General features: G+C 29.3%; 3 protein-coding genes across 4 annotated transcripts; all 3 read right to left on the bottom strand.

The window, feature by feature from the left end:
* Positions 1–98: 98 nt before the first annotated feature.
* LOC106760393 (putative peptidyl-tRNA hydrolase PTRHD1) lies at positions 99–2947 on the bottom strand. Its single transcript, XM_014643827.2, has 2 exons — positions 2555–2947; positions 99–459 (listed from the first exon to the last, which is right to left on the bottom strand). The coding sequence occupies exons 1-2, from the start codon at positions 2930–2932 to the stop codon at positions 277–279; spliced, it is 561 nt and encodes a 186-aa protein (XP_014499313.1). The 5' UTR covers positions 2933–2947; the 3' UTR covers positions 99–276.
* A 6612-nt stretch (positions 2948–9559) lies between these two features.
* LOC106762772 lies at positions 9560–10999 on the bottom strand. The gene is made up of 2 exons (XM_014646835.2): positions 10467–10999; positions 9560–10273 (listed from the first exon to the last, which is right to left on the bottom strand). The coding sequence occupies exons 1-2, from the start codon at positions 10739–10741 to the stop codon at positions 9820–9822; spliced, it is 729 nt and encodes a 242-aa protein (XP_014502321.1). The 5' UTR covers positions 10742–10999; the 3' UTR covers positions 9560–9819.
* Positions 11000–21798: 10799 nt separating this feature from the next.
* LOC106760973 (probable WRKY transcription factor 17) lies at positions 21799–23460 on the bottom strand. Of its 2 annotated transcripts, XM_014644432.1 has the most exons (4): positions 22729–23460; positions 22239–22364; positions 22110–22156; positions 21799–22068 (listed from the first exon to the last, which is right to left on the bottom strand). In XM_014644432.1, exons 1-4 carry the CDS (start codon positions 23322–23324, stop codon positions 22019–22021), a joined length of 819 nt encoding a protein of 272 aa, XP_014499918.1. In that variant the 5' UTR covers positions 23325–23460; the 3' UTR covers positions 21799–22018. The 2 variants fall into 2 exon arrangements, with proteins under 2 accessions (XP_014499918.1, XP_014499917.1); XM_014644431.2 differs by having other exon boundaries at positions 21799–22156; positions 22729–23458.
* Between the last annotated feature and the right edge of the window lie 3106 nt (positions 23461–26566).

Here is a 26566-nt window from a genome sequence, read left to right as displayed (position 1 = left end):
TAACTTGCCAGAAGAAATGATGAACTTTTTTTTTTTTTTTTTTACGATAAGGTTCATTCAAATATCAAGACACAACATCCTCCATCCCGGGCCATTAGTTAAAAGAAATTGATATCCGGCTTGAATTGCTAGTGCACGTAAAATTCACTATACTTGGTATAGAGTTATTTTCATGGGAGAAGACAGTAAATAAATTCCCGAATTACCAATCATAGTTCAGTACATTTTCATCAAATTATAGCAACAGGGAAAATAGAAGAACCATCAAACATGAAATCACTTACAGAGTTTAAACTTTTTAAAATATGAAGATACGATTGACTTGGGGTATGGTTTTGTGGCAAGGCACGTAGGTATGTTTTCAGGTTGTTCAATCCACAGTTTGTGAATGATCCCACCGGATGTAAGCTTTTCAGACAAGTTTTTGATCTGGGTTTCTCCCTTTACTTCGAGTGTAACCTACAAATGATTTTCATCAGCAACTTAACAATAAACTGGATGCTCAGCTATACCAAAAAATAAATCAGATCTACGTGACCCACAACAGAAACACCATATGCATATATACATGCTACTGCCTCTAGAACTATATATAAAACTTTACAACTCACAAGCATAAGATATTTGGCTTATTTAATTAGTAGTAGTAAACTTATCTACAATTTGAATCGTTTTTTCAAAATTACCTTTAAAAAAAGGATGGGAATTTCAGCAATCTAATTAATTAATGCTTATCCACTTAAAGATATTCATGCAAAAAAAATAAAAATTAATGCAATAAACAGTTCGGATGGAATCTACGAAAATAACAACGATAAACTTCTCCAAAATTTCTTACAAAGGTAAACAGAGGATATAAAAAATAGTTAAATGGATAAAATTGAACTAAAACTGATGTCACAAAAAATATAACAGGTAATCAACAATTGCTGTCCAGAAACATTAATGGCCAATTGAACATAAAAATGATGAAATCCTATATTGACAATTACAAAACTTCAGCAATGTCAAGAGCATATTTGTACTTTCAACTTTAATATATTGTTATCACACCTCAAAATGCTGGAATTCTGTATTCCAGCATGATATATTCAAAATCTCGATTCACACAACGCATGACAATCTCGACATTGTACAATCCAGCATAAAATCATGCAAATCTAGAGGTTGATATTTTAGGGCTCACATAAAAAATAAAACAGAGACAATGAACTATTGTTCTAAAGGGTGTTATTTGGCAAACCTCAGCAAATCATAGGTAAATTCAACAAAGAAGTGAACAAATTTCCATCCATCATGAAGAACAATGCAACGGTATATTTGAAGTTGATTCATTGGGAATTTTTCTGAATTTATCATACTATCAATGACTAGCTAAACAGAGCATGTAAAGAACACAGCATGCTAATATCCAAAAAAAAAGTTGTATTCAATTGGGATTTCAAAATATTTTAAAAGACTTTAATTAAAAGAAATTGTAGTATTCAACTAAGACTTTTATAGATTAAAACTAACCTTATGATATTCATTCAAAACTATTAGGATTTTTTCAGAGAACAACAAAATTTGGTCGTTTAGTTTACAAGACCAAGAAAGAAAGAATCCTTTGACTTTCAAAATCAAAATTTTTTCATACGAATAATTTTGTTGATTTAATTTTTATGCATTTTGTGTTAATTTCTATTTGTTTAGAAATATCATTCCCATGAAACAATCTCACCCGAATGTGAGACTTTTCTATTTCCATACATACTTCGACAGTAGTAAAATTCTCATTAAAACTTTTTTTTTTACATGTAGTAAATTGTTTTTTGCTACAGTTCAGGATTATTACTTTCTTCATTCAATTTGTGGGCTATTGATACTATTTATATATAACTGTTCAATCAATGAAAATAGAGTTTCTCTTTTCTTATTTGCCTTTTACAAGTGATGTTGATCTTTAGTTTACTGATTTATCATGTAGAAGGAAGGGAAGATGGTCACTCACATTCATGCTAGTACAATGCTAATTATGTTGAAGAAGTTAAAGATTTAATAAGGCCTAGTAATAGAGTTATCATGACTCTATTTTGTCTTGATGAATTGAAAGCATTGCAATGAACATGTTCTGAAGAATGTAAACCAACACTATTTCACCTGTTCCTATAAATAAGTTCAAGAAAGGTTCCTTCCAACACCTCAAATTCCAGCAATGCTTTCAATTCATATCTCTAGCTTTATCTAAAGCTCAAAAAATAAAGTGAAATCCCCCTTACAAGGTTGAAATTCCATGTTTTTCTTTCACTACTCTAGTTGGTTCCAAGTAATAACCCACTGCCATTACAATAGATTAGGGTTTTAAGCATTACTAGGAAAAGATAAATCGCAAAGTTTAGGAACCATACCAAGCAAGGTTTGCCCAATTCAACGACAAAAAGTCCAAAGAATAAACAGATTCACAGACTAGAAGGCTCAATTTGACAACACAATATGAACATTGTGATCTAGAGTTTGACTTTCACTTATCAGACTATAAGACGAACAAAAAATAACTGAGAGAGAGAAGCCTTACTTTGTGCATAGAATCAATTTTGTCAGGGCTGCAATAATCAATCGTGTCAGGATCATCTTTGTTGGACCAGACGGCCGAAACAGAAGCATGGCAACCTTGAGTAACCACACTCCCAAGCGGCCAAGTGTCAATCAGGTCTCGCCGGAGCACCACGTACTGCACCACAACATCTACGTTTTCTGGCTGCTGCAGCCCATCCTTTGTTGTGGCAAGAACATTGAGATCAGCGGCGGGTTGACTCATTGAGTTTGATATGAGTTGACTCGGCCGAGTTAATATAGAATGCGTAACCCTAAAGCTGGTATTTGAGAAAGCAAGGTTCGAACCGGAGGGAGTGAAGAGACGTAATGGAACGGTGCAAGCTGACAGGTAACGCATTGTAACATCTAATACGTAGCGCATACCATAATGGTTTGATAAATTTTCTTTCTTCTTAGAAAAAAAAATGTTAATAATATTTTAAAAATTGTTAAAATTAAATTAAGAAATTAAAAGTACTGGAAGAAGATGGATAAAAATTAGAGGAAAAAAATCTGTTAATCCAAAAATTAAATGAGTTTGAAGTATATTTTTAAACTAAATAACATATAACTATGATAATTCATTGATGATGATAAATTTGAATATTATAATTAATAAAAGGATTTAACTTTGCTAGCACATATTAAAGCAACAAATACCAAAATGGTAAAAACTGACAAAATTTAGATATTTCTAAAAGTAAATGAAGAAAGTGAGAATGTCTATCTATGTCCTTGAGAAGCATACAATTATATGTGTTTTTATTCCTCGGATGGGAATTATGTTTTATGTTTGTTTTTCTTTGGGTCTGAATTATGTTTTATGTTTTTTCTTATTTGGATGCGAGTTATGTTTTTTTTCTTCAAATTTTAATTTACATATTGAAAAGGAAACAAAAATCTTTCTTCCGTATTATCTTTCGCAACAATAAATTCTTTAAAACAAAAAGTATATATTTTTTTTATGGTATTAGACTATAAGAATGTGAATTTGAAGTAGATTTTTTAAAATACAACCAAAATCTTCACTTCAGTTACTGATGAAAAAGTATTTTTTTTTTAACTTTCATAGGCTATTTGGATGTGTAAACAAATTTATAGTACAACGAGAAAAAAAATATAAAACAATGAAAAAATAATCATTAAATTTGTAAATAAAATAATAGTATAGTTTTTAATCAAAAGATTTATGCATAAATAAAGACACATTAGTATTTATTAATATTTATGTATGTTTTTATTTACTATAATAAAATAAAAAATTAGTATTATTAAAGTAAACTGAAACAAAAAAATTAATCATATTTATTTTAATTTTTCTTTACTTTTTAAAGTTTTTACATAATTAAAACAATTTTTCTCTTTATTTTCTTTTTCTCAAACAAAACTTTGAATAATCATCGCAATGAAGAGAACAACCGAACATCCAAGAAAAGATAAGACAGGAAAATAGGGTAAGCTAATTTAATTAATCATAATGACATGCAGAATTCATTGATATCATACATACTTTATACATACATTTCAAAATATAGTCAAACAGAGAATACAAGCAAGGACCGAACACTCAATACATGTCATGATTGACTACTGACTTGACTCGTTCAAATTGTGTGAATTATGTAGCTACTACGTTTATGCACCCGGGTGGACCCTAGCTGGAATGCCCTCAATAGCTGCCACCCGAGGTTAGTCTAATGAAACTTATCTCGATACACAATAACATGAGGCTAAAGGACCTCCTGCCATTCTCACACATGACTTACTCTTCTTTACGTGAGAATGAGTAATCACAAAATATCAGGATAAACGACAGTTTAACATAACCACATTCGTACTTTACCATTGAATACCATCTATGAGATATTCCTCCTTGGAATTCTCTTTCGTATCCATGTTAATCATTTCATATAAATCTTCAGATACCATCATGCTTAACTACTAATATAATCAAACTGAACAAATATAGTAAAATCACAATCATGAATAAGACCTAAAGGCAAATAGTAATATAACCTATGAACATGATCGAACAGTCAAGTAACAAGATAGCTCTAGTATGAGCCGAATACAGTCTAAGACTGAACACTAATAATCTTGAGTCGCATATCAAAGACTTAGACATAATACTTGTACCTTAGGTCGAGCACTTTGAGCTTAGGCCGAACACTAGGAGCTTTGGTCGAGCCCTTATAGCTTAGGCCAAACATTTTGACTATAAGGAAGAAGTTCCCTTCAAGAAACCGAGTGCCAATATGAGACCGAACACTCTTTAATAGACCGAGTGCCAGTACAAAACCGAACACTCTTTTAGAGATCGAGTATCAATATAAGACCGAACACTCTTTTAGAGACCGAGTGCCAGTACAAAATCGAACACTCTTAAGATCGAGTGTCAGTGTAAGACCGAGCACTCTTAAGATTGTACAAGAGTGGATAATTGGATTCGACTTTACCATTACAAACATTTATTTATAACTAAAAAAATAGAAGTAGGATTTATTACTTAAGTTATACCGAGTACCTTAGCTGGGCTGATTACCAAGTAAAAGAAGAAGTTATACTTATGACCGAATGTTATACTTTAGTATATAATACAAGATTGATCAGTCATTAACTAAAGTTCTATCAAATAAGAATTCATTTAAAACCAAATACACATGACAGACCAAATGATTACTAATGAACTCTCGACGATAATTACAAAATTCTGCAGAATATTGCAGAATCAAGATCAGACCTTATACCTACAAGTTCATGTCATTTCTCAAACATCAATACATACATCAAACATGCAGCATTTCAACAATCACCAACTCATCCAACATAATACCACACAATCATGAAATCATTCATATATAGAATCATAGTTAAATTACAAGCTTCCCTTACCTCTAAATCCAGTAAATTTCTATGCTTTCACGGTTGTCTTAAGTCTTAAGCAACTTCTAAGAATTCCTACAAACCTCTTATTGGCGAAAAGGAACCAATCATAGCGTCAAGAGACCGAAAAAAGAATCAGAGAAGAACTAGATAAACACATGCAAGCCAAACAATGTTTGCATGCATCAAAAAATTCACGGATGAAGAGAATTCTAACTTACTAGATCTAGGACAACAACTTGTTCAGTGCAAAAGAAAGTGCTTGACACTAAGAATGCTTAGGCGGTGACTAATTGGTGATCGGAGGAAGAAAAAGTTAGAAATTGGTAGAGAGAAGGAAGAAGGATTATAGAGAGAAGGAGGAGAAATAAGTTTCGGAAAACTAGAGAAGAATGATGCATGCAGAGAAGTGACACCAGTTTTGAAAATCCTAACTTAAATACCACCGTTAAAAACCGATTAACCCACCCTCATGCCGCCACCTATCTTCCATTTTCTTAATCTCACAATCTTAGCCTTGGTACCTGGATCCCACTAAACTGGAGAATTTAAGGCTTCAGATAAAATTAAGGAAAAATGGATAGGATTAAGTGAAAAATTTATAATAAGTGTGATTGATATGACTTAATAAAATAATTATTAATATTTATTTTAATAATATTATATAAGTTATTTTTATTTCATTATGATAAATAAAAAATATAAATATTATAGAATTGATTATATAATTACGTTTGTTTAAAACTTCATTATAAAGAAAATAACATAAAATAGTTTTTGAATTTTTTATTATTATCTTTTGTTCTTTTGCATTTTTTAAAGCAAATCTCAAATTCAAACTACAAAGAAGGTTAGAGGAGTTTCCCTTACATACGTGTGATGGCATTCCGACAATTTCAAACTTGTTGAAGCTTTGTCACAAAATACAATATCACAATTTGATCGACTAAATATTTATTTTTTTTGTTTAAAGGTTATTTTATCTCAGACCAAAATTTAAAAATTGTGAAAGTGAAATAAAAAAAAGTTGATGTTATGAAGTGTTTGCACAAATTAGAACAGTGATAACACAAGAGAATATCACTAACACACTAAAAAGTAATATTTTACACCTATTAGGCCAAAGTTCTTTTATTGAAAATAATTTTTGTATAATTTTCAATTGGTGTTTTTTTTTATATATTTTAACAGTAAGAACTATTTCTTTCACTTCTTTAGAAAAACTCCAAATAACAAAACTAAATGCACGTAGCATAATTTCATTACAATTCCATGATTTGCACAAGTCCTCATATAATAATTTTTTTTTTAGCTAATTTACTTTGAAATCATTCATTAAAATAAGTAGAATTTATAAATCATGAATACTTATAATACCTTGCCTTCCAAGAACTAACATGCAACTTTCTTTCCACCTAACTATTTTGATAAGCGAATCAATAAGTTATAAATGAAGCTATTGCAAAATTTCCGTGTTTTATACTCTTGGAATTCAATCCTCTTTCAACCAATTTTTCACATGCATTCAATGGGTTTCTTCCATATAAAAACCACAGTCTCGATTTGTGTGAGTGTTAAAAAATAATGCAAAGCATAACCATACATTGTTTAAGATTCATTTCATTAATTAAGCTTTTGTTAAGGACTATATATAACTGTTTGAAACCCAATACTAAATAAGAAAAACACAAGTTGAGTATAAACTATATAGCATAGACCTAGTTTGGTTTGGAATTGTTTAAGAAAAAGTCCAAGTCAAATCAATTTGGTCTAAAAAGGATTAGTTATAGTTATTAGAATTTGCAATTGTTCATAAAGAAAAAAAACTTGATATTTACATTTCATTGAGACTGTTAGGAAGAATTTCGAAATCAACATAAATTAAACTTTCAATGATTTTTTTTTTGGAACTTGTATGATCTTATTTCGATAGTTTAAAAATAACAATTCGATGAATATTAATATTGTATTGTTTTGTTAGGCTTCATCTCATCTCTATAATAGGTCTTGTCAAGTTGGATTATTGGTTTTAACAGTTTTAATTTTCTGTATTTTTAAATAAATAAAGAATTATTAGCAAGAAAAGTTAAAAACATATATTGAATACTTTAATTAAGGGTATGAAAACATTGATTTGGAAGGATAAGTTTTTGTTTTTGAATTCCTTAGGAAGTGATGTCTTGGCATAGGTATCTTTTATCTGTAGAACATTAATATTTTATGGCTCTACCAGAGTTGTTGTGTCCGGATTCATAATGAAGATTAAAATATAATAAAGAAAAACAATGGAAGAAATAACTAATTATCTATTTGGTTTCTGGACTATTAAAGATAAGATGGAAGATGTTAATAATTTTTTTCATATTTTATTTGAAAGAAAACTAGAAAAATATAATAAATTTATCTTCTATTAAAAAATCTAATCGTTTTAATCAAAAACTATCTTTTTCCAAAATATAAAGTTTTTCTTTTAGAAAATATTGTTAAAATGACACAATGTTTTTTATATTGTCAAATAATTGAATAATAAAAATGAGGAATTATTGTCTCATCGAATTGACTATATCATATAAAAACAAAATTCAAGTTTAACCGTCTATTATGATGTATATCTAATCGAATTAATCATATAATGTAGAAACAAAGTTTAAATCTAACGGTCCATTATGATGCATCAATTTATACATTGTTATATTTTTCACTTCACATTTATCGTTAATTAAAAATATGTTGTTTTATTGTGATCTTTTAAATTCTTAAAACTTTTGTTTTTCTGGGTTCTGTTGAAAGCTATGGAAAAGTTAGAATAGGAGAACACTCATTTTGAAGAATAATGATATTTTATCAACAATTTTTTTATCATCTACGTGTCATTTTATGATTGGTTCAAAATTACTTTATAATCAATAATAATAATCATAAACACCGATATAAACCAATAACAAAATGGCACATAAATAGTATTAAAATGTTATAAAAAAAAATTCTCAAAATAGGTTTCATACTCGAATGTTTTTAACATTTATCCGTTAACTGACATACCAGAAATGCATACTTGACACTCACACTCTTGTATGGGGGGAAATCTTCTTAATACTCAAATACCCAAACAACAATATATGTTATTTAAAACGACTTTTGATATAAAATTATCTAAGACAAAAACACAATAACAGTAAAATATAAAATGTATGAATACTTAAATCCAAAATCTTAAGCTCTCCTAATTTTCTTACACTATATAGTAAAATCATTGAAAAATATGTAATATTTATTTTTGTGGATAAATTCCCCTCCCTTAACTTTCCAAGAAACTAAAGAAAACATTACGTTTGAAGCAAAGAAATGATTGACTAATTGTTGGAGATAAAGATGGAGAAATTCGAACAGGAAAGAAGAAAAAAAAAAGTTTGTTGGGAGTGAAAAATGATATTCCATCAAGTCTTGCAGCATCAACAAGGATGACTAAGAAGATGCAACCCTTCCACCAACATCTTGTCAACCTCTTCAACCACATCGGAATCTTCAAACAAAACTCAAACATGGAATTGTCCTTGTATAAAAACTCCAAAAATTAAGCATCTTTTGCATACTACAGTACAAGTTTAAGATTAATTGTGGTTAAAAGAAATAAGAGACATGGAATCCTATGTTGTTTGCCATTATCATTTGGGAGAAGAATAGACGGGGCCCACACTTCCCCATCCACACAGCCAAGGCAGATATTCCAATGGATCTCTCTTCTCCTTCAAAAGTCAGCATTAGCCATCTTGTACTCTTAGCCAATAAGCAAGCAAGTCAAGTTAAGATATACATAAATAATACTCATACCAACAAACCTAAATCACAAACCCTACCCATTGGAGAACAGACAACAACACTGCACAACTTGCAACCCATAGATAAATACCATTTTTAAATAAAAACTAATTCTTTTTTGGTACAACTATTCATAGTTTAAAGGATAGGATAAGATTTGTTCAAGATACGCTCCAAAATATCCTTCCTCACCCACTCACTGCCACCATGCTTTCACCCAATTTTCCTTCTTCCCAATATCCATATTCCCATCACACAAAAGTAAAGTTCGTAGCTTCTGTCATTATATGAACCACCAAGCTTTCATTACTTTCCTACCACACACCTACAGGATATGCACAGTATATTCCTTAACAAAATTCATTTTCTTTCAACGTAAAAGCAAAAAGAGATGCACAAGTTTTTTTTTTGTTTTTGTTTTTGTTTTCACATAGTTACTTTTACTTGATACTATTTAATTTTATTTAGTAACAACAATAACAAAAGAATAAACCAAAACAGCAAAAAAGAAAAAAAAAAAAAACAGCCTATGTTAAATGTCAATTAATCTTCGTCTTCTTCCTCGTCATCGTGCTCTTGCAGATCTGCAAGAGAAAAGCTCCTTGCCTTGAAGCTTCCAAGTCTGAGCCTCATATGAGCAGCATAAGATTCTGGTACTCTGTTTAGTCGCAGCTGAACTTGATCTTCTGGTTTTTTTTCCTCAGCCAAGGAGGAAGAGGAAGAAGAGGAAGCAGAGGGAACTTTCCTTGCCTTTTCTTCTTCTTCGTCTTCGTCATCATCATCGTCATCACAATCCTCATCCACAGGCAAAAGAGGCATGGATTGTGGGTTGGACCAGGAATAGAAAGATGATCTTCTGGACCACTTTGATGCAATCAGAACCCTTCTTCTCTTGTTGAAAGGACTCTCCTGCTTCTGCAACTCCTTCAAAGTACTCACTTGCGACAGATCTGAGAACGATTTCGATTTTCCATCAAAGTGACTAGACAATCCCCTCCTGCATCGCTTATCAAAAATCCCAAAACATCCCCCGTATCAGATACCACAATCCGAAGACAACAAAACTGAATAGAATATTTCAATTGGATACAACCCAAAAGAAAAAGAATCCAAGGGAAAAAAACATTCTATGTCTACGAGAATCAAATCAAACGACAGGCTTTAGAGAGAGTGAAAGTAAAGGAACTAACTTGATGGGAAGAGAATCTTCCATGGCATCCAAAGACCCCAACCCAGTTCGTATCTTCAACTTGCTCTGCACTTCTTCCTCCTCGTTGTCACTGTCGTCGGGGCTTCCGATTGACGACGAGGTCTCCGACTCGCCGCCGGTGAAGAACTTGGGCGGCCCCGAGATCCGGATGTTCGACCGGTCATTTTCTGGTGACCCGTTAAGAAAGATCTGATCTTCGGAGTTTCCGTCCGCCGGAACATCGATGGTGAAAGCGGGACCCACCAGAACCTCCATTTGTATTCACCTTCTTGTAAAGAGAGAAGCTTAAAGCAAAACAAAACGAAACAAGAAGCCCCTGAAGCGGCGATTGAATCACCCTTGTCCTCTTCGTCTTCTCCTCCTATTAGGCTTCCACGTAATGGGGTTACTTGTCATCAATCTGCACACTCCCAAAGAGAGACAGAGAGATAGAGAGAGAGAAAGTTGCAGAAGATAAAGATAAGGCCGAAAAGAAATTAAGTGGGGGATGATCGAGAACGAGGAAGGATTATTATTGATATATATAAAATTAATAGAAAATAAAAAGGAAAGTGGCATGGGTGAGAGAGAGGAAGAAGGATTTGACACGTTGGGTGTGACGTGGCAAGAACAGGAACAAGAAAAACCCGTTTACCTTGAATATTATGCGTTTAATGTTGTTCATCATGGCTGTCCGATGCTTATCCTCTCAGTGTTTCCTTTTATTATATCAGACGAAGCGCATGCTTCCTAATTCGGGAATTTCGATTCCGGATATTTCAACTGAATCATTTTCTTTCCTCAATTTTCACCACAACAATCTAATACTCACCTACACTGAATTAGGGTTCTTCATCACAACATCTTTTGTTTGTAGCAAAAAGGGCACGTCTTTCGAAATTCACTTTAATTTTTCTTGATGAAAATAAAGTAAAATAATTTTGGATGTGGAGACCTGAAACCGCATTCCCTTTTAATATTTGAACGTTTTACTGGAAGGTGAGATTAGTTTTATAGTTTGTGTGTTGAAGAATTGAATTTGGGTTTATTTAGAGGTTTTGCATTACAATAAATGGCAATAATGATTATGCAAAAATTTCCATTTTTCGAAAGTATTTTGGATAAGATGTAGATGGTGTAGGTGTAGGAGGATAGGGATGAAATGAGAATAAAGACTTTGATATTGTAGTTGGTAGGAGAGTTAATAGAGAGATTGCGACAATAATAATAAAGAACGGACAATATTGTATAATTGTTTGCCATACATAATTTCTAATTGCCAAATTAATTTATTCCTTTTAAGTTGTCATTTCATGTGAGGTTCAATTTATTCTATTTAAGTCTATACTATTGGAGATCACACATATAAAGTTTAGCTCTAAATTCCACGTCATTTTAGTACAACATAAAAATAAATATTTCATGGCTCTAGAGTATTTCCTTAGAAAGATAGGGAAAAATAAATTAAATTTTTATGTTAAATATAATTTTGCATTTGACACTTGTTATGCATTTAAGACTCCTTTCTCTATCTTACGGGGACGATAGTTTAAAAAAAAATCTCACAAACATAAATAAATATATATATATATATATATATATATCGTATTAAAATAATTTTACTCTTTCAATAAATATATTACTTTATTGATGAAAATTCAAACTAGTCCCAGGCTTCTCTCGTTTACATCAAAACCCATAATTCATCTGACACCTTTAAAATCTTGATATCCATATACGATAGCTACTTCACAGATCCATCAAGATTTTACATTGCTTAATTCTTGGTGTGATTAAGATAAAAAAAAGTCTTTCAAAACTTTCAAAAAAATATCAATATTATTTTAATGTATCTAATGTTCTTCTACTTTATTTTATTTTATTTATGAGAGAATAACTTAAATATATTTTTCATGGACAAAAAAAACTAAAATATGTTGTAAATTAAATGTTAAAATGATTATTTTAAAATGTTATTTAATATAATTTGGAGGCATTTGTTTAAAGTTTTTGAAAAAAAAAAACATTTTATTCGAAACTTTAGCATTAGAGGTCTGTTTCATCTATGGAGGTCTGGCAAACAACGTAATTGATGAGGGTAGAGTTTTATTACATTCCAAAATTATTTAATTAGTATACCACCTTTTTTAATAAATAAAATTTTGATATAAGCTGTTATAAGGAAAGAAATAATGAAAATTGTATATCTTATTTAAAAAGAGTATAATTAATATATATAATTATTTAAAATAATTAAAAAAAATATAAGTATAAAAATATATGAATATAAATATACAAATATAAATAAAGAATAAAATAATTTTAATATAAACTGCTAAAAATACTAAATTACAATTTAATATAATATAAAAATTTAATATAATATAAAAGCTCTCAATGCAGCATAATAACCATGAGTGCATATTCGGCAAGGCAAATTTATATTTACTTTACAACCCTTTTATTTAAAAAATATAATAACATATATTATAATTTTTTAATTAAAAAATAAAATAGATAAGATTAATATTATTATTTTAAGTTATTAAATGAGTATGCTAATAATAATTAACAGCAGCTGCTCCATTGATATAGAGTTTGCTAAATAACAGTCCTTCTTTTATTTCCCATTCCTGCTACCTCTTATTTAAATATTTGCTTATTTTGTTTTCTATCAACAGATGGGCTTTCACTACTTCTTAATTAAGATTTATGTATAAGAAGATAAATCCGTGAGGTTAAACATATTTATAAAACTGGTCTACAATATATATATTTTATACTTAAATTTTGTATTTATTGTAAAATCTTAAATTAAAATAATTTCATTTAAATTGAAAAAAAAATTGTTTACTATTTCTATTACAGTAAGAATTTACATCAAATATAGTTCAGTATAAAACACACTAAATAAACATCCAACCACTTTATCGAGAGAATACAATGTAATAGAACTGTAATGAATAAAGTGAGAAATGTAAAATAAAGAAAAAAAAAAGAATTAGATTTAAAGATTAAATCGTGAGTTAAAATATTGAAATCTTTTTAATTTTAGTAAGTGTACAGGTACTAATAATGGAATGCAAGAAGAAGAATTATCTTTTTAAGACAAAGTTAACAAGAAGAAAAAAAAGGTTAAATTGATCTGTAATATTAATAATATTCAACTAAGATAGAATGCAAGATGGTGACATTTTTCAACGCATTCATAATTTATTTATGCACTATATAAAATATAAAATAATATATGTATAGTATAAAATATACTGGCTGTGTTACAATAAAAATTGAGTTATTAGTCAATATTATATTAGTGTTCACCTAAAAATATTTTTTTAATCTTAAAATAGAAATTTTTCTATAAAACATATACGTCAAAATATCTTCTATATATTAACATCAATTGATATAAAATACATTCTTGAACAAGATTAAACAATTGAAACATAAAGAAAGATGATCGACGTAAAATCAATTCAACTGAAACAATTTATACTGTTATAAATAAATTATTGTTTCTGATACTACATACTAAAAAAAAACTTGAAATGATTAAATAAATGGTCATGTTAAAATGACTAGGTTGGTGGACACATGATGTGATGATTTCCAAATTAACGATTGGTGGATTATAACAATAACTTGAAGAGTTATATAGATGATATGACATTCAAGGTGGGCTTAAAGTGTAGCATGCATTTAGTACGAATTTGACCACATAAATTAATAATTTATTTTAGTAATATTAATAATCCAGTTTCTAGATAATAAACTTGTTCTAACATTTATTAGAAATTTTAGAAATATTAATTATCTTTAATGTTGTATTTTTTTTGTGCCTTTGATATTTCTAGATAATGAGTGAGATTGGACATAAATAATATTTACTGTAATTTAATTTGTAAAGAAAAATCCGATCCACAACTTATTACATGTATCTATTTAAAAAATATTTATGAATATTTTAAAACTTACTAATATATATAAATATCTGTATAAAGTTAAAAAAATATATTTTTAAATAAGATTACAAATATAAATATATAATATAAAATACATTAAATATAAATTAAAATTTAATTTTAATTAAATTTAACTTAAAAATATAAATTAATTTTATTTTTAATTAAATTTAATTTAAAAAAAATAAATATTAATATTTTTTTATTTTGTAAGTATTAAAGCGTGACGGATAATTTAATACTCGTATTCGATTTATTTAAAAATTAATATTAAAATATTTATTATCCATTATTCATGAATAATAAATATCGAATAGTATCCGCTGTATATTTTTATCAGCAAATATCTATAGTCAGGATTTTCTTTTTCCAATCTCTAGTTTCTATTAGTTGCCAACTATGGCAATATTCAATGAATTTCGTATTGTGGGAATGAGTGAGAAAGAGAGAAAGAGATAAACATAGTTAGGTGTTTGATTTAATTAAACAGAGAAGAAGCAGAAACAAAATATCTGAGTTTGATTTTGGTGGACTATATGGTTATTGGCAGACAGATATTCCAAAAAATAAAATGAATTTTATAATAAAAAGAAGTTAGAAAGAGATGAAAAGTATAGGAAGAAATGGATTGAATGTGATTATTCTTGCAGACCTACCTTATCTCTTTTAATACAATAATACATGTAAAGCGAAGTTCGACATTCATTATCTGATAAGGGTTTGCTAAGATCTGCATACAGTCATTTTGGAATCCACAAAAACAACCAGATAAACTCAAATAATATTTTCATTTTTTAAATTTTAAATAACATTAAACTCTAACGGTAGTTTATTTATAAATATTAGAGTCTGTTAGCTAATTCGACTCATCACGGATTCGGCGTTGGGTTGGATTTGAAAAAATTAAATTTTTTTATACATATTAGATTTAAACCCGATTCATTTAAACTCGGTTCATTTAAACCTGGTTCATGCGGGTTGAATCCGTGGTGGACCGGGTTAGCCCGCAAATCCATCTATCTAATTTTATTTTTTAATTTATTATTTTATTTATGAAATCCTAAAAATAAAATACTCTCCTCACTCATTGTGTATATAAAAAAAAAGATAACCTCTACTCTCACAAATCACTCTCACGAAGATAAAGAAGAAGATGATTCAAGAAAAAATATTGTAGATTTATCTATTCAAGATTCTACTATTGTAAATGGTTAAGGAACACAAAAATGATGAATATAAGAAACTTATTTGTATGTTTTTTGTATTTGTTTTTGGATGACATTTGGATTATATTGTACTTTTTATTATTATTTTGAATTGTTTTCATATTAACATCATTTTTGGAAGTGAAATTTGTTTAAATTTGAATATAGAAAGTTTGTATTTTTTTATTTTAAAAAAAATTGTAATTAAATAGGTTAGTGAGCCAACCCGTTTAACCACCAATCCGTGGTGGGTCGAACCGGGTTCAGATTTTTCTGGCTCGCTAATAAATGAGCCGGGTTAAATTAGTTCACTAAGTAACCAACCCGTGGTGAGCCGGATCAGATCGAGTGAAATTACCCGTTTTGACAGCTTTAATAAATATCATAAAACGTTGATAATTAACCATTCAAAATAATTATATTTTTCCAATCGTAAGGAGATAAGCAACTTTTCTAATCTAAAAATCAAGACTAATAACCAAGTAAGACAAAAAATAAAAGTTTCAATGATTAAAAATCTTATATTAATTAGAAATAAAATTAATTTGTATGAATTTCATTTACAAGTTAATTTTATAAAATCGAATTAAAATTAAAATTTATCATTTATCATTTAATATTATATCAAATGAGTCTATTGTATCATTATCATTTAATATATAATCATACTATTATGACGTAAAAGGTGTATTTAATAATAAGTGGGAAAATCTTATCATTCAAATCGATTTTATAAATTTGAATCAAATTTAAATTTCATTTCTTGTAATTTTGATTACTAAATATATGTATTTGATTTATGCATTATTTTGTATAATTTTTTTCTTACATTTAAAAGGAAAAGACAAAAGAGGAAACATAAATGATTAAAATTTATTTTTCTTGTCTCTCTTTACTTTAGAAAGTGGCCATCAACGTTGAAATGCAACATGGTAGCATCCCAAATGAATGATGAAAGTGTTACATAAGAGACTTTGGTTGGAATAGGAAAAACAATAATTCAAATGGAAGCCTATAACTAATTTTGCCAAAAACTTACATATCAATAATAGCTTATCAAACTTTCTGAAAAACTTTATTCATCACACATATACGAGTTTCAACATCCACTGTGTCCATAAAGGCTATGAAAAAAAAAAGGTAAAAAGAGAAATCAATGATCAAAATTATTGATAAAATAAAAGGCAATAAAAAATTAATTGTTAAGAACATTTGAAATTCCATATATATTACTATGTTTAAGAAACACTCCACCACAAACATATATGAACTAACACGAATTAAGGTTTAGACATAACACTCTTACACGAAACTGACTTATAAATGTTTTAACATGTCAGTGTTATAATTTTAAGTAAGTTTAATCTCATATAAAGAGGACTCTCATATATATTATTTTAAGATTTCATATTAAAAATGATATTATAATTAATTTTCTTATCAAAAATTATTTGACTGATTGATATCGACTTTTTTTAATTTTAACAAAAATTCAAGAGTCTTAATTATTAAAAAGTGAATTTTAAACCTAATTTAACCTCACAAAACCAGTTTGTAAGGTGAGGTTTACACCTATTTATATATTATAATTTGATATTATCTTTAGTCGATATGAGACTTTCGACATTAACGAAAAAAAAGTGAATGTATGAATTATATTATAATGCAAATTTGTTGGAAGTTCCATATCGACTAGAGATAAGGACAATTTATAATATATAAGTGAGATGTAAATCTCACTTTACAAACCGATTTTGTAGAATTGAGTTAGGCCTAATTTCTAACATATAAACTCTGATTATCTACCAAAAATTGTTCAACACATGAGAATGAACTCTCCCTAATGAGATATATGGTAGGACCTCCACTACCCAAAAGAAAAGTAGTGAGTTGAAGGGGGAAGTGTAGCACAAACTTTAGCTTAGGATAATGTTTTGCATTAGGAGAGGCATAGGTTGAGTTTGATATTGTTGAGTCAAAAGTTGCTTTATTAATGGGATAAAATACCCACAATATTCAATGTTAGGGGTTGATGTATTTCACTCCTTATATTTTTCAACCATCCTTACCTCATGCAATTAATATACTCGGTTTTAATACAAAGCAAGATAAATAAATAAATAAATAAAAGAGAGTTTGGTTTGTATTGAAAGAGTTGCACTTGTGGTTGGATAAAGAAGTAGACAAAGTGGTCCCTCTTTTTGTGTTTTGAGATATCTTGGTTTACATTCAAAGAACTGTCACGCCATGCTTGCTACATAAAAATATCTTTACCAACAATTTATTATCATCTTTAGGATTTCTTCTGTTGGAATAATTTTTATAATATTTTCACATGTTTTATTTTAAGAAAAATTATAAGCTAAATTCACATATAAAATATTAATATCATTTTAATCTAAATATAATAAATTTATAGATATTCATCGTTTAACTTTTTTTATGTAATATAAAATTTAGACTCATTTAAATGATATATTTTAATTAATTAATACATTTGGAAGGAAAGAAAAAACCATTCTAAAACAAATGAAAAGTGCCCATAAGTTGTATAATGAGCAAGAAGAAACACCCAAAAATTCATGGGATATTATTGTTTCGGATAAGGTTAAACAGGCCTAGTATTGGGGTGTGTAGTTAAAAATTATGAGCGTGCAGGAAGAAAAGGCCTGACCATTATGTAAGGCCTAAACCCTTTTAGAGAGTTCAATTCATTACTCAAAGTTAATCGACCCAAAAAGGAGGGGAAAGTGAATAAATTTAAAACTTTGATTTCAAGTAAATTTTTCATTTTGCTAGATGATGTATTTGGATACAAATTTCTTTAGCTATTTTTATGATAAAAGGATAAAATAAAAAAAAATTCAAAAAAAATTCTACTCGTTAAAATCAGATTTTAAAAATGAAATTTCTCTAAATTAATTTACATTTGCGCATGAATGTGTTAGAAAAAAAAAGGATATACAGTAATAAAATAAAAAAAGAGTCAAAGTGATGTTAGTGATGTTTAGGCATGAGATGTTCAGAGTTCAGTCTCAATCAAGCCATTCAATTAAAGTATATAAACACACATTCCTACACACATAATACTTAACATAACATTAGCAAGAAATTTCTCCTTGAACTCTATTTCCACATTTTCCATTTTCCGTTCATAATTTTACATGTCGATATATCACAATCTTTAGTCATGTCATAAAAATAACTCATACATACTCAGACATTACATATTTTCACATAAACATCACTTATTAACACAAATTTCTTTATAGCATATTATTACCAACATTTACATAATTTAAAAAGCTTGGAGACCCTCACCAATGGCTCCGAAAGGGTAAAAAATCTCAGAACAAACTAAAGAACATCCAAAACAGACGTCTAGAACTCCCAAAATGTCAAAAACATAAAAAACACTCAATTTGCCACACATAATTCGCTCAACACACCCCTCCTTGTGCGCTCAGTGAATTTGTCTGTAGGGGAAGCTAAATTCTGGCAACCCAACACCCCGAAATGCGTTCTAGACCTCTTCCCCAACTTCTAATGATTTTAGATCGAAGTGTAGACTTAATCACACTTGCCTAGATGGTTCTAAACATTTTTAACCCCTTTCCTTAGTGATTAAGCCTAAGTTTCTACTCAAAAACCTCTTTTTAATCAATTCAGAGCCTCAATTCTTAAGCTGCCACTTTATAATTGTTTTTAACCAATTTTATTGTCTTACTGATTTAGAATAGACTTACCAACTCTACCTCAAGAGCCTATGGACTCTTAGACCTCAATTTCACCAAATCACTACCTTGGTTCCTTTAAAACCACCTAAACAGTGCATACTTACCTTGTCTTCCCACTTGATTCATCAACCTAAGGACCCCATTTAACTTCTACTATTATTATCATGTTTTTTGACAAATTTTATGAGCCAACAGGTTTCAATTGGCTAGTCTAGGTTGCCCCAACACCCCAAAGGCCCTCTTAATACAAGAGCTCAAAATCACCATTTTAGTTCTTCTTAAAACAATCTTAAACAGGACCTAGCACATGACCCTCTTCCAAATAAAAGTTGCAACCGAAATCTCACAACCCCCAAGTCCAACATACATCGTAGCACAGATTGCACACTCTCACAAAATCGAATTAAAATAACAATACACCGTTTCAACATTTAATTATTTAAAGAGCACATGGTCTAAACTTTCACAGTAACAACAATTTAGCTCAAGTAGTAAACATATTTCAGAATTCAGTAAACGCACATCACTTTATCAATTCAAAACAAAAATTCTAACTCCCCTTACCTTGGGTTCTCGCAGTATAGTTCCCAGTATCGTTCCTCTACACCACCTCACACAGCAAGGGTACCGCGACACTCTACAAATCAACAAATGGTGATAGGATAACCTTTTTAGAGCTAGAAATTAACGAAAAACTGAGGTAGAATGTTTCTAGTGGCATGCACTCAGCAAATTAGCATGCCCTAGAGGTTCTAGAACAGTGGAGAGAAAAAGAAAAAATTGACTTATCAGTCAAAATGGAGAGTTATTCGGTTCGAATCGAAGCTCTCTTCGCGATGAATGCTGGAACACCTTCAGAATCAAAATCGAACGGTTAATTTTGCTAAAATTTTAGAGAGATGACAGAAATGGTCTAGGGCTAAAGAGTTCTCTGATTTCTCTCTCTCTCTCTCTCTCTCTCTCTATATATATATATATATATATATATATATATATATATAGAGAGAGAGAGAGAGAGAGAGAGGAAAATGGCTTAGTGAATCAGAATTCTGAAAATGTCCTCCTCCAAAGCTAAGACACCCTTAGTTTATGGATCTAGTTGTCCTAAATCACAGGGTCCAATGATCCTAAACTTTTTTTTAGTTCCTTACATTAGTAAACAATAAACATAATAACTAATAAAACATACATATCTTATCTATATTTATTGATTATGAACTTTTATTTGGAAGGATTTGGATTCATTATTCAAATATTTATAAATTTCTATTTTATTATAGTTAACCATAAACAGTGATGATTAAATATTTTGTGTGATGTTATAATACTTAAATATATCAATTTAATAATCTTACATGCATTCGTTCATAAACAAATTTTATATTAATATAATCGATACATACTTAATCATATACTATATTTGAAAAAATATTTATAATTATTAGCTTCAAAAATTTTTGCATAAAACCTATTATACGAACCAGTCTAATAAACTATATTTAAGATAATCAATCATAGCTAATATGAAAGCTTTACAAAAACAACTAATGAAAGTAATAAAGAAATATCAGCAAAATCAATTTTAATATATGGAAAAAACATTTTCTTTATATACTAAGCATGGACTGAGCAAGTCTTGGAAGTTGTGAAAAAACAAAAATATATGTTTGAGAATAATGGTGCAAGAACAGCAATTGAATAAATATTGAAGATATATTAAATGTAGCAAATGAATATGAATATGCTCGAAACATAATAGTCATAGATGGATTTAAGAAAACTAAAATCCATTTTCAAAATTTGACACGCTTGTTTATGTTTAATCAGGTCAGAATATATGGGGGTGGAATTTTACAACGTTGAGGCCACGTTTAATTCAACGTTTAATTCATTGTTTTACGTAATATTATAAGAAGATATTTTTACATTTATTTAATACAAATTATAAAAGTAAAATAATAATAAAAATGTAAAATTTTATATTTAAAAAAAAGAAAGTAAAAAATAAGTAAAAATAATATAAAATAAACGTAAAAGATTTAGATATTTCAACCAATAATTTTCCTTTCCTTAAAACTCTTGTGAGTTGACACTTACACATCTTCAATATGGAAAATTCAACAAGGGTAATAAATAAAATGGTATTTATATATTAAAAATTAGTTTTATCCTATGAGATTATTTAATAAAAATTAAATCAAGTTGTACGAAAACAAAGCCAAATAAGACTAATAAATTAGAATAAAGAAAAAGAAACATGGAATATTATTTGACATTTCAATTTCAAATTAATTATTCAAACATTTAGGTTTGCCATGACTGTAAGTGTCCATCCAGAAAACACAATCAGTTCCTTTCACCCTTTTAATACAAAAACTGTAATCCAAATATTTTAATTAGATGCAATAACTGATATTAAGAATATTAAATCAAGCTAACTCTTGTTTTCAATAGATAGATGCCAAATTAATTAATTTAGCAGAGGAGCATATTAATATTTTGAAGGATTATATAGATTTACATTTACATTCCACCCACCACCTAATTCAATTTCTATTCATTTTCTTTTTTTCTCTCCAACTAAAAAAAGAAACTTTTAATTCCACCACCCTACGATACTAAAAAACCAAACCCACGGCGCCGGAAATGTTATCCTGCAACGCGGTCTGAATGGAGTGACGGTGCTCCCCCTCGTACGTCACAATCAACATCGTCGGATCATCCGAAGCACGTTCCACGTGTTTCCTCGCCGGACATCCTCTCACCGTACTGCACTTATAGTAACCCCTGACAAACCAAACATAACAAATCTACGTCAGTTCAAAAACATTTGACTAAAGTCAACGACAAATCAGGCGTCATCACTCACCTCGGGTACGGTGATCCCTTGATCGGCTTCTGCCCGTACTTCCTCCAGGAGTACTCGTCCGACGGAATATCGGCGATTTTCGTACTAATCGCCGGCACTCTCACCGTCTTCTTCACCCGATTCTTCCTGAAAGAAAAAAAATTAGTAAAAATCAAAAATAGAAAATCATAAGGCGCTTAGGTCAACAGTCAAAGGTAACAATAATATTGAAGGTGGTTAACGTGAGAAAGTGGGGACGGATCGTGTTTGGTATGTTCTATTTTGTTGTTTTTATTGTGAGACATAATTTCCGAAAAAAGCGTGGATTGACAAACGCGTCACAGTACAAAAAGTCAGAAAAAAAACTCTATGGTGTCAGTGTCACGCGTGCCTTGTGACTGTTTCCATTGAATGCCTTTAACTGCACTACTACCGAAATCGTTGACTCTAGAACGCAGACTCGGGCCGAGTCATGCCCGGAGTCAAACGCTAAGGTGCGACGAGGGTGTACCTTCTCTTGATGCAGTGGCACTTGGTGGAGCCGGAGAAGTCGTCGGAGTGGTCGTGGCACCGCTTCTTGACGAGTGGCGGTTTTCCGGAGGAAGAAGGCGGCGGAGGCGAGGTGAGGAAGAGAGAGGAGGCTTGGTTGCCGTTGGAGACGCTGCCATCGGCGGTGATGGCGGAGGAGATGAAGGAGGAGTTGGAGGAGACGCTGAAGGTTTCTTTTGAGAATTCGAGATCCGAGGAGTAATTGTTGGTGGCGGAGAAGAGGTTAGGTTTGGTGAAATCGAGAGTGAGAGTGTGCGAGTGCGTGGGGGCGAAGGTGGTGGGAGGTTGGTGGACGGTGACCGGGTTGGCCGGTGGAATGGATTGGTTGTTTGAAGGGAGAGGCGCGCGACGGAAACGGGCATGGCCGGTTCGATTGAGCAAAGAGATGAGCTTTTTGAAGTTTGAAACGGTTGCTTGGGTGAGGTGAGTGTTGAGATGAGAGGGTTGGTTGGAGAGAAGATGGACGAAGTTTTCCATTCCCTTTAGACCTTCCATGGCTGCTTCTTGAATTGCCTTCTGTTCCTCCATTTTCGGCAAGCTCATCAACTCCACCGCCATTTCTCTTCTCTCTGGGTATCACTCAGAACGCCATGGAAATGGAAAATGAACAAGAGAAGAAGGTTTAGTTTTGTTCTGTTGAGAAGAAGAAGAAGAAGAAGACACAGCAAAATATAATGGGGACAACCTTAAGTCACAAATTATAAATCCACAATATTTATTCTTTTTAAATACATTTCTATTTTTTTATTTTATTTGTGAAAGTGATAAATCTTTGAATATTCAATCCCCCCATCCACCAAATACGTAAATGTCAACTTACAGATTCTTTTACAAAGGTTACTCATCTGTTTACTTGTTTTCAATCAATTGATGGTAAACTAAATATTAAACCCAATTCTATAAAAAAATATTTATTTTAACTAATGATATATTGCTTAAATGAATATTTTAAAATAAATTACGTGGATTCTTCTGACCGATTAAGCGTAAATGTATATATAATATGAATGGGTGATAGAGGTTCAATAGAACTTGTACACAACCACTGTAATGAATTGATTTAATACAGCAGGAAAATAGAAAATAAAAAAAGGTGAAAAATTGTCACCCTTTATTCCTTGATCCACGTGGTTGAAAGAAAGAAAGAAAAAGTATGAAAATTGTTAAACGACAGGAATAGAATTTTTGAATTAAAAATTTGGGTGAAAGACTAATCTTTTGTTCTCATATTGAAAATCAGAATAAGAATAATCTGAAATTGTAGAACCAGAATATCTAGGTTGAACGGTTTTAGCAAGTTGTACAAATATTAAAAAAAAGTAATGAATATTTTGATCTACATTGGTTTATGAAATAATATATAATCTTACAAAAAAGAAAATTTCAATTACCTAATAATTTCTTATTAGATGCTTTAGATGAAAACCAATAAAGAAAGGCCAACCAAAAACGAACGTATTACTTTAAATTACAGTGCATGGCTGCAGTTTGTTATTCCATCTTAATGTATAGTGTTTTTTTTTTTTTTTTTTTCTAATGGACTTTTTGATTAATACATGCGTTAAATAAGAGGAGTAGAAAAGAAAAAAAAGAGAGAAAAACAATAAAATTATTGTTTAAATTAAAAAAAAAAAGACTGAAGAGAAATAATAAAATGATAATAGTTGGTTTGATAGATGTGATGAAGTAAAAAAAGTATATTAATATGTTTATAAAATAATTAATAAAATAAATTTTTAAAAATTGAAATTTAAGTTGAAATAATTTTAAATTAAACTAAAACAACATTATATAATATATAGTAAATAAAATATATATTTTTAAATAATAGTATATTAAAATAAATTGCTTTAAATTCGTTAAAATTTAAATTAATTACTTTTATTTTATTAATTTCTTAACACTTTTATTTTAATTGTTTATCTAAAAATATAATTATTAATAAAAGATTGACATACATTACGCATTATAATTTGGTTATGATTTTATTTATGACTTATTTTTTGTCTAGTTTTTGGCAATTATTCTATTTCATTTATGTTTTTTGTTTATTTACTTTTGGACAACAAATGGCCACTATAGTTTAAAACAAAGATGATCCCTCAATGAGAAAAAGCTTTTATGATGCAGGAAATAGTTAAAACCGTATTTTATTATTTAAACTATAATTAAAACCATAATCTTATCCTCTAAGTTCTGTTTAAAAGTAAACTTTCAATTAATACAAGAATAATATATAGAAAACAGTTTATAAATTATGGATAAACGTTTATTATTTTCCATTGAATTTTTTCTAAGTTGAGTTATTTGGTGAAACATATATGAGTGAGTATTCATAATGTGATAAACGTATAATGCATAATATGTTATATTGACAATATTTTATAATTTATGATATTGTTGAGGAATTATTTTATTCTGATAAGAATATATACTAGTATATAAATAGAAAAATATTAAAAAAGAAAAGATATTTAAAGATAAATTTTGTAATAGTGGAGTGTGAGATTGGCATCTTTTATAGATAGAAGAAGAAATCTGAAAATCTCTTTGAGAAAAGCCCATATGATCTGTACCTCACAAAGTGCATTTTAGTATTTTATTTTAACGGTGCCACTTATTTAAAAAAATATGATAATTTTATTTTTATAGAATGAGATAGGGTTTTGATAGGTTATTCAATCAATTCACGACGCTATAAAATAGATTCTAGAAGGATTTGATTCCTTGTTGCTAATAAAACAATTATCATATTCTATGTAGTGTTGGATAGGACCCCTTATTTTTAATGTCATTTTTTAGTTATCCTATGATGTTCTCAACATTATTAAAATCCTTATAAGAATCTCAAGCACAAAGTCTAATGAATGGAGCATCCCATTTTGCAAGTGTTTTGTCCACCGTCAACATAAAACTATATCTTATTCAGATTTTGACCTAAATCATTCTTAAATAACAACCAACATCACGGAAATAATTATTGGACTTTCTGCAATTTGCAAGTTGTAACTCCATAATCAAGATTCCCACATATCATTCTTTTTAAATCAATTTGGTGAACTCTTCCGTCAAAAATACAACTTTTAGGTTAAACAAATGGAAGTTGCTTAATTGTAGTTAAATTATTTCTTTATCATTACTCGTGTCTTCAACACACTTTCAATGGCCTTCATAACTCACCTTCTACAAAATTAACTATAACTTTTTTAATCCAATTTTTATTCAAAATTAAGATATGTATTGTTATTTATATATTGAGTATAGACTTGCAAACACGTTACAAAGTTTTAACTGTAGTTTTGAGAAAAGAAAAATCCACTTGTAAAAATGTATTCGAGAATTAATTTTTGTATAAATTGTATGTTATCAACTGCGATCTTATGTTTCTATTAGAATAATACTTACCTGAAACATATAAAAAGTTATAATAAATAATAAATGATAATATAATTATAAATAATAATCCACATATAAAACTATCGAGATTTAGTTATAAAACTATTTGATATGTTAACAACTTTTTGACAATAGAATACGTTATACCATTCTATTGGTATGCTTGAATTTATTTTCAAAAAAGTATTTAAAACAGACCAATCACAAACCGCTACACATATATTATCAAAAAGTTGTAAGAAAAAATTGTTAAATTTTTTTTCCAATATATAAATATAGTTGAACTGCTCAAACTTAAATAATCTTATTAAATCACACTTTTTAATATACTTATTAGACCGAAAAGAAACAATATGAATATAACTTTTATGATAAGTAAATATAAGAAAATTAGATATTTTATA

The sequence above is a fragment of the Vigna radiata genome, chromosome 5 (assembly GCF_000741045.1).
Source record: "Vigna radiata var. radiata cultivar VC1973A chromosome 5, Vradiata_ver6, whole genome shotgun sequence".
In the NCBI taxonomy this organism is placed as follows: Eukaryota; Viridiplantae; Streptophyta; class Magnoliopsida; order Fabales; family Fabaceae; genus Vigna; species Vigna radiata.
Note: the sequence above shows the minus strand (reverse complement) of the source record. Positions and strands in the feature narration are given on the sequence as shown.

What these genes read in the sequence shown, in the direction of transcription:
- LOC106762772 (XM_014646835.2), bottom strand. Translation starts at nt 10,741, where the DNA reads ATGGAGGTTCTGGTGGGTCCCGCTTTCACCATCGATGTTCCGGCGGAC. An exon ending in GAAGATTCTCTTCCCATCAA is followed by an intron (nt 10,274 to 10,466) that starts GTTAGTTCCTTT and finishes TAAGCGATGCAG; the next exon opens with GAGGGGATTGTCTAGTCACT.
- LOC106760393 (XM_014643827.2), bottom strand. Translation starts at nt 2,932, where the DNA reads ATGCGTTACCTGTCAGCTTGCACCGTTCCATTACGTCTCTTCACTCCC. An exon ending in AAATTGATTCTATGCACAAA is followed by an intron (nt 460 to 2,554) that starts GTAAGGCTTCTC and finishes AATCATTTGTAG; the next exon opens with GTTACACTCGAAGTAAAGGG.
- LOC106760973 (XM_014644431.2), bottom strand. Translation starts at nt 23,324, where the DNA reads ATGGCGGTGGAGTTGATGAGCTTGCCGAAAATGGAGGAACAGAAGGCA. An exon ending in TGCCACTGCATCAAGAGAAG is followed by an intron (nt 22,365 to 22,728) that starts GTACACCCTCGT and finishes TTTTTCTTTCAG; the next exon opens with GAAGAATCGGGTGAAGAAGA. An exon ending in AAGGGATCACCGTACCCGAG is followed by an intron (nt 22,157 to 22,238) that starts GTGAGTGATGAC and finishes TTGGTTTGTCAG; the next exon opens with GGGTTACTATAAGTGCAGTA.